This window comes from Podarcis erhardii, assembly GCF_964252035.2.
Source record: "Podarcis erhardii genome assembly, chromosome: 17".
Lineage (NCBI taxonomy): Eukaryota > Metazoa > Chordata > Lepidosauria > Squamata > Lacertidae > Podarcis > Podarcis erhardii.
Window position 1 is genome coordinate 32316474 of NC_138515.1, and position 14911 is coordinate 32331384.

Genomic DNA, 14911 nt, shown 5'->3' on the forward strand with positions numbered 1-14911 from the left:
ACTCGCAAGACATTTCGTCTTGCGAAGCAAGCCCATAGGGAAATTCGTTTTGCGAAGCGCCTCCAAAACGGAAAACCCTTTCGTCTAGCAGGTTTTCCATCTTGCGAGGCGTTCGTCTTGCGGGGCACCACTGTACCTGACATTTAGAAGGCATCTGAAGGCAGCCCTGTTTAGGGAGTTTTTAATGTGCAACATTTTAATGTATTTTTAATCTCTTGTTGGAAGCCTTCCTACACCCCTTGCTTCACCTCCTCCCAATCTTCAGGACGTTAAAGACTGTTCTCACACCATCAAAAAACTTAACAAGAGCAAGGGAAGGGGAAGGAACAGAGGCAGGAAGGGTAACCATGGCAGATCACTAACTCCTTGATACATTTTTGTCTTCCGGATGAATTTCCCATACACACATACAGGGGTTCTGTCAAATAAAATAAGGCAAGTTGTCATTACAGTACTTTGCTTCTGACTGATGCAAGCTAGTCGAATAGGGCTACTTGTACTTTGGCTTCGAAGCACGCACACAATTTCTATCAGATAATTGCCTGTTGGACAAAAAGATTATTTACTTTCCGCATCTTGCTAGGAGGTGGCATGTTCACACCTCCTGCTGGTCTTTTAGTGGCTGATTTGGGAGTTCCACATTCATCCCTCTTCAATGACTGCAAAAAACACACATGAAATAAACATTGCTTTAACTCTGTTAAACAACAATGCAATTCTTCAGTAAGTTCTCTGTTGCATCTTTCTACATTGGAGCAGCAGCTAACAGAAAGAGCCCTACAGCCCTACCAAGCAAAAGCTCCAGCCTGATACTTCCAAGAGATGTTCAGTATTTCAAAGGTCGCCCCAAAGGTGGGGCTACCTTTGAAGGTGACCCAGAAACTGCAACTAATTCAGAATCCAGCTAGACCGCAGAGGCCACATAACACAGGTTTTGAAAGATCTACATTGGCTCCCAGTATGTTTCCAAGCACAATTCAAAGTGTTGGTGCTGGCCTCAGCCCAGTATACCTGAAGGAGCATCTCCACCCCCATCGTTTAGCCCGAACACTGAGGTCCAGCGCCGGGGGCCTTCTGGCGGTTCCTTCACTGCGAAAAGTGAGGTTACAGGGAACCAGGCAGAGAGCCTTCTCGGTAGTGGCACCCGCCCTGCGGAACGCCCTCCTATCAGATGTCAAGGAAATAAACAACTATCTAACTTTATTTTATTTGTATATATTGCTTGTTTTATGTTGCTATGGCCGTTGGCTAATGTGAATAAAGTTTATCTTATCTATCTAACTTTAGCAGCCCTGTTTACGGAAGTTTTTAATGACTAATATTTTAATGTATTTTTAATCTCTTGTTGGAAGCTGCCCAGAGTGGCTATGGAAACCCAGCCAAATGGGTGGGGTGTAATATTATTATCATCATTATTATTATCTGAAAGTCCCCAGGGGCAGTAAAAAGAAATGCTGCAAGCATGAAGGCTGCTGGTCCACATACAATTGCAGCCCACAGTTGATAAATGAGTGATCCATAACCAAGAATATGTTCGGTCCACCCTTGAGAATTTGTAGAAAGTGTGGCACTTATATTTAGTGCTCCAGCACTTGTAAAATAGGACCAGTAGCTGCTTTTCACAGGTTTCTAAGGAGCCAATGCACACCCAGTGATGTTTCAGTGACATAGTCAACTTTTGCATTCCACATATTCTGAACAGTTAAGCATGTCTTGCTGGCACTGCTATGCTCTCCCCTGACAACCTTATTGTTTTGTACAAGCTCTGTCCTTGGGTAGCAAGGATCAACAGTACCCCAGAAGCAGTCTGTTTTCCACCCATGGCTGCGGCAGCATCACCACATCCCTGCTGTCAAACTTCCCTCTTCCCACCAGGCACAGAGAAAAAGAAACACTCCTGCAAGACTGAGAAAGAACGCCATCATAGGCTAACATTCAAGCACTCCATTGATTATTTTGTGGGGGGAATGTAATGGTTCTGTGCTGCAAGGAAAACGAAAGCGGCAAATCTAGTCCCAACCTGTTTGCCAGGTCGTTATACAGACAAGACACACAATTATGACATGGTCTGTGATGTATATAGAACATCTGCTGTCATTTGGATAGGGGACTAGACTGCTGGATCATGTGTTCCTTCTCCCTCAGTTGTAAACATTGGTGATGAACCACATTTTGTGCTAGCCAGAATTAGCTTTGAATTTGTAACTAGCTTCAAATGCTGGCTAGATCCTAGCTTAAGTGACTAACTTTGCAACAGCAACCAGACGAAAGTGAGAGAACACCAAAGAGAACATGGCAGACAGAGTCAATAAGGAACAGTCATTATTTAGTAAAGAATTGACAACACATCCCAAACACGGCAATCACATTTTTATCAAATAAATAATGGGCTGCATTAAGTGACTCACACGCAAAACTTACAATTTTGGGTTGATCTTTCTTAATTTTGTGATGCTGCAATTGACGGGCCATGGAGTCCAGAAACCTCTGATTATTAACAAGGAAGTGTGAGTTGTTTTCCTTCTCCCAGTCTTCAGTATCTTTCTTCAGTTCTTCCCCCAACTAGTTTTGGCAAAAAAGTTTTTTAAAAATAAAAAATAATACTATTTAATAAAAATCTCAATGCAGTTCACCTAAAAATATAAATGTAACATTTCCTAAAAACTAAATTAAAAGGGAAATAAAAATAAAGCACAACTTTATATCATAATAAAAACTAAGCAGTATGCAAAACAAAAATAAAATAAACCTTAAAAGAGTCAGGAAAGCTTGAGTGAAGCTTGAATAAACCTTGAGCAAGCCCGTTTTCACAAGGCATTCGGAGGTCATTACTGATTCCATCTCACAAATTACCCAAGGGAGGGCACTCCAGAGTGTGTGCTATCACAGAGAAGGCCAACTTGTCACAATTCACAGGTCATGGAATGACCAGCAGCATCTCCTCTGAAGAGCTAAATGATATGCTCAGTCTATACCAGGAAGGTGGTTTGGACTTAAAATTTCAACCTTGAACTGACAACCAGTTTAGTCAATTTCAGAAAGACTTTAAACTTCACACTGCCACTATTCAAGGCACTCTTCCAACTCCGTTTGCAGCTGAACAATTCACTTTCTTCTACACTATTAGAGACGTTAGCTAGACCAGCCAAGAAACGATCAAGCATGCTAAGAACCTGAAGTCACTTGGACCTCAGATTTGAGGTGTCCTCAATGTGCTTTCCAGAGGCAACTTTATATGCACAGAAAATACTTCCAAAGTTTATGAGATGAAAGCATTATATACATGTTAGAACTGCTTTGCCAAGGAGTGTTAGTCAACAAGGGGTTACGTCTATTGTTTTACTTAGGTGTGTTCATGTGGATCAGGCACCAAATTTCACCCAAATGGATGGAAACTACACAAAAATGGCCCTGGGACTTACCTTTAACAATTGTTTTTGAAGCTTTGATCTTTCCCTTTCCTCTTTGAGTAAGGTACCCCCTCTGTTTAGAAGTCTGCTTGGATCTGTCGATTTTTTCTGAATACAGAAGGAAAACAGGTTACACATTAAGTAACTGATTGTTTACCTATACTACATGGGTGGACGAGTCTAAAAGCCCAGGACACAAATTTTCCACAGCCCTCTAGTGGCTATGGTGGCTCATTCACCAGAAGTAATGCATTTAGCATTAACTCTGGAAGCGTATACACTCGATTCTGACCAAACTAAGCCTCCTAGAGCAAAAACCTGAAGCAGACATTCAGAAGAATCTTGCCATTCCGAGTAAGATTGTGGCTCTTATTCTAGTACAAGCCCAGGCAGATAAAAGATTATCCTTTCAAAGTACCAAGTATGAGAGTATTTGCGGCTCAGTGGCATATGTCAGTTCCTTTGAAGTCAAGCAAATAACATTGCACAGCTGCTTTATGCATTTATCAGCGAATGATGGGTGGGCTGGTATCATCCTAGTATCCTTGTGTCTATACAGTATAGAAGCTGTAAGTTTCTGACAGTTGTGTCAAATGGTCACTTTTGAACAAGTGCACTGTTCCGTTGGCTAGCTTTCGCTCATTTGCTCTGTTTGGTGTATTTGCCTACAATTTGGGAGTGTTAATCCACCCTGCAGGAGCCCATGCCTGCTCATTTCATCCACTTCTGTGGAAGGGAAGCAATACAGTTTTAGATTCCCATTATAATCATAAATGGCCACCCAATCTCCGCTTCAAAACCTCCAAGGACGGAGTGAACAGATAGAGGTGGGGTTGGGTGGCAGTTTTGTTTTTAACAGAACAGTGGTACCTTGGTTTAAGAAAAGCTTAGTTTATGAACAACTTGCATTAAGAACGCTGCAAACCCGGAAGTAGGTGTTTTGGTTTGTGAACTTTGCCTTGGAATTAGAACATGTTCTGCTTCCTGTTGAGTGTGTTCCATTTGTAAATTGAGTCCCTCGCTGCTATGGGAAAGCACGCCTCGGTATAAGAACGCTTTGGTTTAAGAACGGACTTCTGGAACGGATTAAGTTCATAAACCAAGGTACCACTGTATCTTGGTCCCGAATAATGAGATGAATTGGAAAGACCAAAGAGCAGCTCCAAAACAGATTGGGCTCCTACCCAAAGCTTCAGATACGAGTCGAATCTTGTGTCTGGTGCTCACCTAGATTTTACCCATATCTAAAAACAGCTTCATGTTTCCCTCTCTGCAGTGAGATAACATAAGCATTCAGTACTTCTGACCTCCAGTTCACCCAAACGCTCCCAGATGGCATTCCATTTGTGAACATTATCATATAGGTGTTTGTTTTTCTCATAAACCTCTTTTATTCTCAAAAGTTCCTCATCGTGTTGACTCAACAACTCTTCAGAGAAATTATCTAAAGCAAGAAAGCAAGAGTTAAGGTTTCAATAGGCACATGGCATGACTCTGCAACTAGAAGATGAGGATCAAATAGCGACTAAGCACTTTCACTGTGACCCAGCCCTAGAAGATTTAACAGAATTTTGCCTCATCAACCAGACATTCCATTTTTAAAATTAAATTATGACAAAAAATAGTTTTACCTGTCTTTAGTCATAAGCAGACACAAAATACAGGTTTCTATTTGAAAGATATAAGATGTAAGGAATTACCACTTAAAAAGGGCTGAAACGCAGCTCTTTGTTCCTCAGAATAAAAGCATTTCCCCCAGAAATCATGAAGTTCTTGCCTGACTCTGAAAGTAATTTGTTTTAAACATTCCTTCTTCAGCACTTCCAGGTTCTCCAACTCCTCTTCCCACTAATGAAAACAAAACAAGTGTCTCATGGTTATTGTATTTGGCAATGGAGATCTTGCTTTCACTATTTCCAGACAATTACTCAGACTTCTCCATGACTACAAATTTGTTACAGCAAAGGCTGTAGCAGTGATGTACGCAGACTGAGGATATTCCTGAAACTGGAGTAATCTGATCTGACTGTCAGTTTGACACCAAGAGGCATTCACGTAGAATACAATTAACTCTTTAGAACTTTTTTTTAAAAATGGCCATTTCCTTCACACTTAAATTTAATGCTTCCATGTCAGCTGAGCTTAGCATAAGACCACACGCTCAAAATACATTAGAGCAAGATGTTAGCTCCAGAAGGTAAAATGAGAAGGCTCCCGCATTATCCAATTTAAGTTACTACTACATAACTTTAAAGCCCTAAATAGCTTTGGGTTCAAATGCCTGAAAATGTGCCCTTTTCTGCCTATGTCTTCTGGAAAGACCCTTCTCTGGGCAACTTTTCTTTTAATCCAGCAGGTATTTTAACTGAAGCTTGATTCTATAGTTTTAAGCAACTACATACATCTCATATTAATGTATCTGAAGAAGAAATATTTTAAATAAACACATGCAGCTGCTATTTCAGAAGCTTCAAAATTAAAATACCACTCACTGCAGGTGAGACACAAAACAGTTGAGGGTCTAGCATCAAAGCAGATCCAGTGAAACAAAACAGGCGGTAAAGTCAGTAAATATCAACATCTGGGGGAAAAAACACTGGGTAGTAATCAACTAAGTTTTACTCAGACTAGACTCCCTGAAATTAATGAGCACTTCCTGCTTGGCAGGGGGTTGGACTCGATGGCCCTTGTGGTCTCTTCCAACTCTATGATTCTATGATTCTATGACTTAAGGTAGGCCATTAATTTCAATAGAAGTGCCTTTTACCAGCTATAGCTGGTATGTCAACTACAGCCGTTCTTTTACAATCAAGACTTGATTACTGCAATGTGCCCTATGTGGGGCTACTCTTAGACCTGGAGGCTCCAGCTGCTGCAAAACACTATGTCTAGACTGCTGATCAGGAATGACTATCCCCGGGATGTAACTTTAGTGCTCCAAGGTTTACATGGACTGCCTGAACACTACATGACCAAGTTCAAGGTTCTTGTATTACCGTATTTTTCGCTCTATAGGGCGCACTGGCCCATAGGGTGCACCTCATTTTTTTTGGGGGGGGGAAATAAATAAAAAATATTTATTTCCCCCCCCCCCAGCCGCAGGGCTGGGGCGGGGGATGCCTGAGCTTCCCCCGACCCCAGAAAAGGCTGCTATCCGCAAGCCTTGGGAGCCCGGTGGGCACTCCTGCCGGGCTCCCAAGGCTTGCGGATAGCTTCCTGAAGCCTGGAGAGTGAGAGGGGTTGGTGCGCACCGACGCCTCTCGCTCTCCAGGCTTCAGCGAAAGCCTGCATTCGCCCCACAGGACGCACACACATTTCCCCTTTATTTGGGGGGGGGGGAATGCGTCCTATAGGGCGAAAGATACAGTAATTTACAAGGCCCTCAACAATGTGGGTCCAGGATACCACAGGTACTGCCTAATCCCATATATCCTTACCTGATCATCAAGAACTTGGGCAGAGTCAATATTAGTGGCTCAGATTCGTGGCTTGTATCCACCAGGAGCTGTGAATTCAGTATTGTAGACCCAACTTTGTGGAATACCCTTCCAGTTGTGGTCAGGCAAACCCCCTCCCTGATCTTCCAGAGCCTACAGAAGACTTTTTAAAAAATCCAGCACACATTTAAACTGAAGTCTGATTCTGTAGTTTTAAGCGACTCTTACCTTTCTGTATTGTAAATTACATAAGAGACCATTGTAGTCAGTCTATTATTAATGAACAGTGCCATCAGAATTCTGATTCTATTACCATTTTTATTGCTTCAGAAATAGGACATCTGCTTGCCAACATTGTGAGTTGCTCCTGCTTCTCTTGTGGCTGTTGAAGTCTGTCCCACAAAACTTGCACCTCTTTCACCAGAGCGTCTCTGCTGGCAATTAGAGAGTCTTTCTTGACCTGCAACTACAAAGGCACATCTACATCAGTTCGTACAAAACAGCTATATGGAAAAGGCAGCAACAAGGTAAGTCTCATATAGTCTCAAGAGCAAGTCAAGCCAGATGTAACACCACCACAATCATCATCTTCTCCTCAGGAAAAGTGCATGCCAACACTCCTTGATCATGGTACCAAAATTAAGCAATGAAGTATTGTGATTACCAGTTCTATAAGGCGGGGGGGGGGGGGAGAATGTTGGTGTTTTGAAGTTAACATGCAGCTTGGAAGCTTAACTAACTGAACACTGAATTACTGTTGAAGTAGAACAAAATTTAGCCTGGATATAATTACACCAAGACTCTTGAGTTTGGAAAAAGATGGAAGTTAAGTTTATTGAAGGAAATACACATACAGCTGTACCTTGAAAGTCGAACAGCATAGTTCTCGAACATTTTGGCTCCTGAACAATCGAAACCCGAAGTGACTGTTCCGGTTTTTGAATGCTCTTTTGGAAGCCGAAAGTCCAGTGGGGCTTCCGATTGGCTGCAGGAGTTTCCTGCAGCCAATGAGAAGCCACATTTTGGTTTTCAAACGTTTCAGAAGTTGTATGGACTTCTGGAACGGATTCCGTTTGACTTCCAAGGTACAGTGGTACCTTGGTTACAAACGCTTTGGGTTACAAACACTTCAGGTTACAAACTCTGCTAACCCAGAAGTAGTACCTTGGGTTGAGAACTTTGCCCTAGGATGAGAACGGAAATTGCACGCCGGCGGAGTGGTGGGAGGCTCCATTAGCGAAAGTGCGCCTCAGGTTAAGAACGGGCCTCTGGAATGAATTACGTTCGTAACCCGAGGTACCACTGTACAACTGTATAGGGAAGATGCAAGGATGTTTTCTTTCCCAGCGATGATGTAGAAAAAGAAGGAAATGAGGTCAGGAACGCTAAAAACATGTCTAACACATGATGGAAGGTCAGTACAGGTTAAAGGACAGTCTAGGCAACTTGGAGGTTCTTCCTTCTATCTACTCTTTCCCATGGAGACAAATCAGCCTCCAGTTCAAACCGAGTTGCATCACAACAGTTCCAACAGGGAACCCGTGCTCCACCGTCTCATTTCAAATGGCTGAAGGCAGGGAGTGGGAAGTTAGAATAGAGATGGAACCCTCATTCACTATTACATTGCATGGCCACACATATCACCTTGCAGCATTATTAGCTACAGAAGACCCATTGGCCTGACTATAAGAAAGCACTCATACCTCCATATTGGAGGCCTTTATTGCACTTTGCAAGCCATGTTGCACACCTGTTGCATTTGCCCAACATCATTTAAGGACCATATTGGTTCTGGTATTCATGTGGGCTAAACAATCTGAACAGCAGCCTCATTCATGTGAATACATCTTTTTTACATTCAAAAGACCAACCTGATGAACAAGCAATTCGAGATCCTCAAGGTTTTTCTTTGTAAGGCAAATGCATTCTTCTTCATCGCTCAACATATCACTTTCCAGTGTCCCATCTGGTGTGTGTCCAATTTCTTTATTATACTGCCTGATCTTTTCCCTTAGTTTAAAAAACTCTTTCAATCTTTGCTCCTAAACAAATAAAATTATTTAAATAGTCAGATCAAACAGCTTTCAAATGTAATGCTGTCATGAGGTCTCAGAGATAAAGAACATCTAAAAATCACATGTTTAACCCAACAAAACAGATTGACAATATTCCTGACACTGTCCAACTTTAAGTGCAACACAGGAATATCAAACTAGTTTCACCCGCTCAACAAAAAATGAACAGATCTGTTTATTGATTAAGGCTATTTGCTAATTCTGGATAACCAGAATGAATATCTGATATGACTTAAATGCAATTTTTCTAGAACAAGCATTCAAAAGCAATTTGCCAGGAGATAAGAAAGCAGCATGTTTAGTAGGCATGAGGAAGCTCCCTATAATTCATACCAGGCTAGCTTAGAAGTAAGTTGAATCACTCCCCCTCTCCCAAGGGAAAATATTTATTTCAGAGTGAATTCAAGTTTTAGGGTTGCCATATGGAATTTCCCAGACATATCTGTAATACTGGAGCCGCAAGCAATGTCTGGGAAAATCCGCACGCATGGCGGCAGTGTCATTTTGCAGATCTTCCTCAGAAATAGCTTCAATTTATTTGCAAAACCAAACCAAACCAAACCAAAACTCTACAACTCTTCTGTCTGGATTTTCACTTTGTAAAATGTGGCAACCCTATCTTCACTTCTAACTTTTACACATCTAGAGGCCCCAACAGCAGGTCTCCTGGCTGCAAAAGTAACCATTTAGGGGCTGACTAGAGGGGAGGGGGAAAGTGTAAGTTGCTGAGAATTCTTCTTACATTTTAATTCAAACCAGAGAAATATTCAGAAGCCATACAATGCCTCCATTTGTGGCTCATACCTGGGTCCAAGCCCAGCAAGCCTTATCAGAACCTCTGATTTTTACTATATATTGGGTATATAAATTCAATAAATAAAAATAAATACAATGTTTCTGTTTAAATAATGCAAAGGGGGAGGGGTCAGTACTCCACCTTCACTTTCAAGAGCTGCTGAACATGTTTGTCTAATTCTTCCAGCTGCAAACAACTTGGAACACTGCCGGTCGGTATGTAGTATGGAGTAGCGTAAAGCTCTGAACATAGTCTCTGCTCCTCTAGCTGCAGCTGTTTCAACTTCGTCAGCCTCTCTTGTTTTTCTTTAAGAGCGCCTTCTAAAGCCAGACGAAACTCTTTTTCTAACTGGATGATGGATAAGCCATCACCAACCTGTAAAGAGTCACAAAGGGTTAGGTGCAGAAATGTACAGGTGTCCCCCTCTCTTACGCGGGGGTTACATTTTGGTCCCTGCACGCATAACTGAAATCATGTAAAGTGGGGAGCCCCCTCTAAGCCTTTTCAAATGCCATCTCAGCCGCTCTCTCTTCAATCCACACAAAATATACTGTATCCAAAAACACCCACAACTATAATTGAAACTTTGGGGCTGGCAGGAGGCTGGAGGACATGCAGGAAATTGCTGCTGCTGCACTACCCCGCACATCAGCTGTGGGTAGGCGGGGAGGCTGAGCAGCGTAAACAAAGCCCTGCTGCACCTCCAGTCTCTTTGGGGCTTCCTATGCTCTCACTGACATCCTCTGTGGTTTCCAGGGAGGGTCTCCTTGTGAGCCACACGGACTCTCCAGCTCTCTCTCGCCATTTCCAGGTTTGAATCAAATCATTTAATTATTTCCTGGTGCCATGCATAAGTGGAAGGATGCCTGTATTGACACTACAGTGAGTGGCAGTACTGAGCAAAGATCACGCTTTGACAGGTCTGTACCGAAACAGAATTTGTATTTGAACAGTAACCTTCCAGTCAGCTGCCAGACCAAATATTTTAAGTCTTAATTCATTACAACAGTAAAAAGCAGCTCTGAAGAATCACATTAATTACAATTATGCCCATCAGAGGGCTCTAGAGATTCCAAGTGTTCAATAGAAACCTTACACGTGCAAAGCAAGAGCTCCACATTTTCAAATGCAATGGTAATTACAGAAACAGTGCTGAGAATAAAAACTCATCATGGTGGCAGATATCAGCCCATTGTCGTTAACACTGTAATTGTACAGTGCTGCCTCGCAAGACGAAATTAATCCGTTCCGTGAGGCTCTTCATATAGCGGTTTTTTCGTCTTGCGAAGCAAGCCCATTGACAGCTTAGCGGATAAGCGCTATTAGCGGTTTAGCGGCTTTTAGCGGATCAGCTGATAAGCGGCTTAGGGCTTAGGAAAAGGGGGGAGGGAGGGGGGAAAAAACCCGCAGGAACTCGCAAGACAGTTTCGTCTTGCAAAGCAAGCCCATAGGGAAATTCATTTTGCGAAGCGCCTCCAAAACGGAAAACCCTTTCGTCTAGCGAGTTTTCCGTCTTGCGAGGCGTTCGTCTTGTGGGGCACCACTGTATACAAGTCTAATCAGATGTAAGCACCACTGAACTTAATGAGGGTTGCTCCCTGGTATATCAAGTATAGGACTTCAACCTAAGTGACATCTTTGTGCTTTGTTATCCGAAATAAGCAGCAGTGAAGCAACTTGCCTGGTAAGGGTCCAGCTTGAGTTCGTATCTCACGATGTTCAACTGAGACTTCTGTATTTCAATGTCATTTTCAATTTTTTCTTTCAAATTACTTTCTTCCTCAATCATTTCATTCAACAGAGTCTATCCAAAAACCCATACAACAGTAGTGTAAGTACAGTTCCTTATCAGATTTATTAACTGTCAAATTGAAGCATTGCACCCATAGCTAAATTAAGAATTTGTGCCACATTAATGTTCTGCATTTTAAAATACACACCACTCAAGTTTGTAATAGAAGTAGTGTTTCTGACATATAAACTACCATCTCCCAAACTCAGTAACTGGAGTGTGGTCTGGTAGGCTTCCTGAGGCTTCCTGTTTTTTGCATTATTAGCTCGCTGGCTTTAAACCATGTTTACACACAGCAACTTGTCAGTAGCAAATAACCCCCTCCCAGCCATCAAGAAAACTGGGGGGTGGAAGTTTCTATAAAACGAGTTCTTTCTTCACATTCCTTTTCATCTACTGATGTGTTTCAGATAACTATCAGCAGACAGCTTGGCTTATAGCTTTTGTAAATACTATAAGGTTGGTCGAAAAATGGAAATATTTAACCAGGTGATTTGGGACCTGGACCATATTTTCTTAGTCTCTGCATTTAGCCATACCCATTTTATATGTAGGAAGAGACCAGTCATTGACTGCCTAAGTAAGCCCTTTACATTTTTGCTGCTGAGGTCTCCAAAATCAAGTAGAAACTGTGCATTGGATCAATTGTTGTAAAAATGGAAGAGAACAAAATATACTGTCACTTCTGCAAAAATAAAAGCCAACTGCTGCAGCTCATGTAAGTTTTGCAATGCAAGTTAGTGAGCATTATTAATTTTGTCAGCAAACATATGAAGGCCTGCAACTTAATTGAAAGATTCAGGATCTGCTAGGTCAAGAACCTGCGTCCCTCCAGATGTTGCTGAAATACAGCTCCCTTCATTCCTTGGGGAGCTGGGTCATAGTCTCAGGAAGGAGGGTAAATAGCACAAAACAAAACAAAAAAACCGATTAATCTCCCAGCAACAGTCTGAGCACCGGACTTAGAAATTGGAATTTTCTCCCAAAAACTCACACCGTTGCTTTGAAGCAACAAAATATTATTTGGAACAAAACACAAAGAAGGACCTAAAACCCATTAATATATAAATTGGCAAACTGAAATAAGTCAACTGTTTAAGAGCATTTGGAGTACAAATCACACACACACTGCTCCATACCTCAATGTGCGCCTTAGCTGTCTGCATGCGCTCCAGCTGCAGTTCTCTGCTGATACCCATTTCGTTCCATAAGTCTACAAGCTTTCCAAAAGCTTGGGTCACGCTATTCACTAGGGAGGAGGCCAAAACCTCACTGTACAATAATAAAATAGAAAATGGCACATGAGAAACTCCAAGCCTTGCTTTCATTCTATCACGATTTTGTTCCGTTTCCTACATCGGCATCTGTTCGGCCATATTATACATGACTTGTGCTTCACAAATATTCCCTTTGTATGTTTCTGATCTGCCCGGAATGCACCTGGTTAGTTTCAAACATAGCTCCTGAAAGGTTTAGGATCAGAGTTTTCCCTTCTCCTAGATGGGCTACCTGCCCCTCACTCCCCCCAACAGCAGGTGCAGAAACTGCCTTCTTGCCCATTGGCCTCACTCTTGGTCTTGTCAACTCAATCCGTGGTATGCCCCACGGAGGACCTCAAGGTCCATATATAGCAACACCCTAGAGGTCCCGGGCCCTAAGGGAGTTAGATTAGCTTCAACCAGAACCAGGGCCTTCTCAGCACTGGCTCCGGCCTGGTGGAATGCTCTGTCTCTTGAGACCAGGGCCCTGCGGGATCTGATTTCTTTTCACAGGGCCTGTAAGATAGAGTTGTTCCAACTGGCCTTTGGCTCAGAATCAGTTTGATTCCCTCCCCCTTTTTCTTTTTCCTTTCTCCTCCTATGATGAGATTGCTCCCTAATTGTTTTAATATTTAATCTTTTAAATTGTATTTTAATCAACTTGTTTTTATTATTGGTTGTTAGCCGCCCTGAGCCCGGTCTTGGCTGGGGAGGGCGGGGTATAAATAAAAATTTATTATTATTATTATTAATCCACTGGATCCTGTCTTTGAATGCAGGGCAGCTCCTAACTCAATGAGGGTTTGAGACTCATCGGCTGCCCTCGTCTGGTTTAGGCAGCCAGTCAAAGTCGTTCCTGGGACATGGCCCCCCATCACATGCTGACAGCTTCTAGGAGCCACAGGTGAGAGCTGAGTGCCGGGCGGGGACCAAAGGCGGACAAACTACCCCCAAAGGCACATGTTTTCACCCTTCCCCAACACTTCATCATTACCTTCCCTGAATTTGTCTAGTCCTGATTTGAAGTCACCAAAGTCAGTAGCCACCACCGCCCTCCTGTGGCAGGGAGTTCCACAGCCTCACTGCACAATTCAAAGCTTTCCTTTTTATTATAATTTTAAAAAGTTCTTTATTACAAAACAATTTACATCAAACATAGGCAATAACAATAAACATACACAAACCACTAACTAGCAACATATCCTTTGACATTAGACACACTTTAACTTCCGACTCACCTCCTTGTGCTTTTTACACCATATTATTCTATATGCACTTCTTTATTATTACTCTCTCCCGTTACTTACCAATAGAAATTATTTTTATTAACGTTTCCTTACCCTTCAAGATGCAATCTAAGCTGCATTATCACAGTGCTTTTAAAAGATATTCTTTGAATATTGCCCAATCTTTATTTTCTGATTTGATTTTCCTTTTATTCTCCCAGTCATTTCCCCAAGTTCTAAATATTCTATCATCTTCGCTTGCCAGTCAGTTTTTGTGGGGATTAAATCGTCTTTCCAGTTTTTAGCTATTAAAATCCAGTTTTTAGCTATTAAAATCCAGTTTTTAGCTATTAAAATCCAGTTTTTAGCTATTAAAATCCAGTTTTTAGCTATTAAAATTTTAGCTATTGAAATCCTATTATGTATGCGGTTGCATACATAAAAAGTGTCCTTAGGCTTTTTGGTATTTCAGTCAACATGATGCCTAACAGAAAGACTTCAGGATATATTTTTTTTAAAGGAGAATTAAAAAATCTTTTTAGCTTTCTTCCTTTCGCCCTGAATCTCCCAGCCTTCAGCTTCGGGTCCCCTTGAGGCCCTCGGCTTCCCTCCTTCCCTCCGTTTCCCCTCTCACCTTTCCCTCGCCGGCTTCGCCATCACCGGTAATTAAAATAACGAAGAATTCCGAATTAGGAACCGCCGCCAAAATTCAAAACAAACGTCGAAGGAACCGCCTAGCAACAGGCTCTCGCCGCCGCGCCTCTTGATTGGACGTCGGACTGAGCAATCAACAAGGCACCTCCGGTTCCCATTGGCCACGGCGAAGCGCGTTTCCTTCCCACCCCCATAAATGCCCCTCCGTGCGCCTCTATTGGAGCTCACGGAAGCTTGGCAAAGCGCTGATTGGTCGTAAATC

The 14911-nt window shown here is 42.3% G+C and overlaps 2 protein-coding genes across 2 annotated transcripts in view; both read right to left on the minus strand.

Annotated features, from left to right (window-relative positions):
- The window catches only part of SLC26A1 (solute carrier family 26 member 1), a 127526-nt gene that overhangs the window by 55469 nt on the left and 57146 nt on the right, over nucleotides 1-14911 (minus strand). The gene's annotated exons all lie outside the window — the stretch shown is intronic.
- LOC309332519 (protein regulator of cytokinesis 1-like) lies at nucleotides 122-14725 on the minus strand. Its single transcript, XM_081845750.1, has 11 exons — nucleotides 14630-14725; nucleotides 12650-12782; nucleotides 11400-11522; nucleotides 9860-10093; nucleotides 8719-8889; nucleotides 7161-7313; nucleotides 5111-5258; nucleotides 4718-4854; nucleotides 3423-3518; nucleotides 2422-2562; nucleotides 122-659 (listed from the first exon to the last, which is right to left on the minus strand). Exons 1-11 carry the CDS (start codon nucleotides 14650-14652, stop codon nucleotides 531-533), a joined length of 1488 nt encoding a protein of 495 aa, XP_081701876.1. The 5' UTR covers nucleotides 14653-14725; the 3' UTR covers nucleotides 122-530.

What these genes read in the sequence shown, in the direction of transcription:
- LOC309332519 (XM_081845750.1), bottom strand. Translation starts at nt 14,652, where the DNA reads ATGGCGAAGCCGGCGAGGGAAAG. An exon ending in TCGAATTGCTTGTTCATCAG is followed by an intron (nt 7,314 to 8,718) that starts GTTGGTCTTTTG and finishes GTGCCTTTGTAG; the next exon opens with TTGCAGGTCAAGAAAGACTC. An exon ending in AGAAAGATCAACCCAAAATT is followed by an intron (nt 660 to 2,421) that starts GTAAGTTTTGCG and finishes TGTTTTTTGCAG; the next exon opens with TCATTGAAGAGGGATGAATG.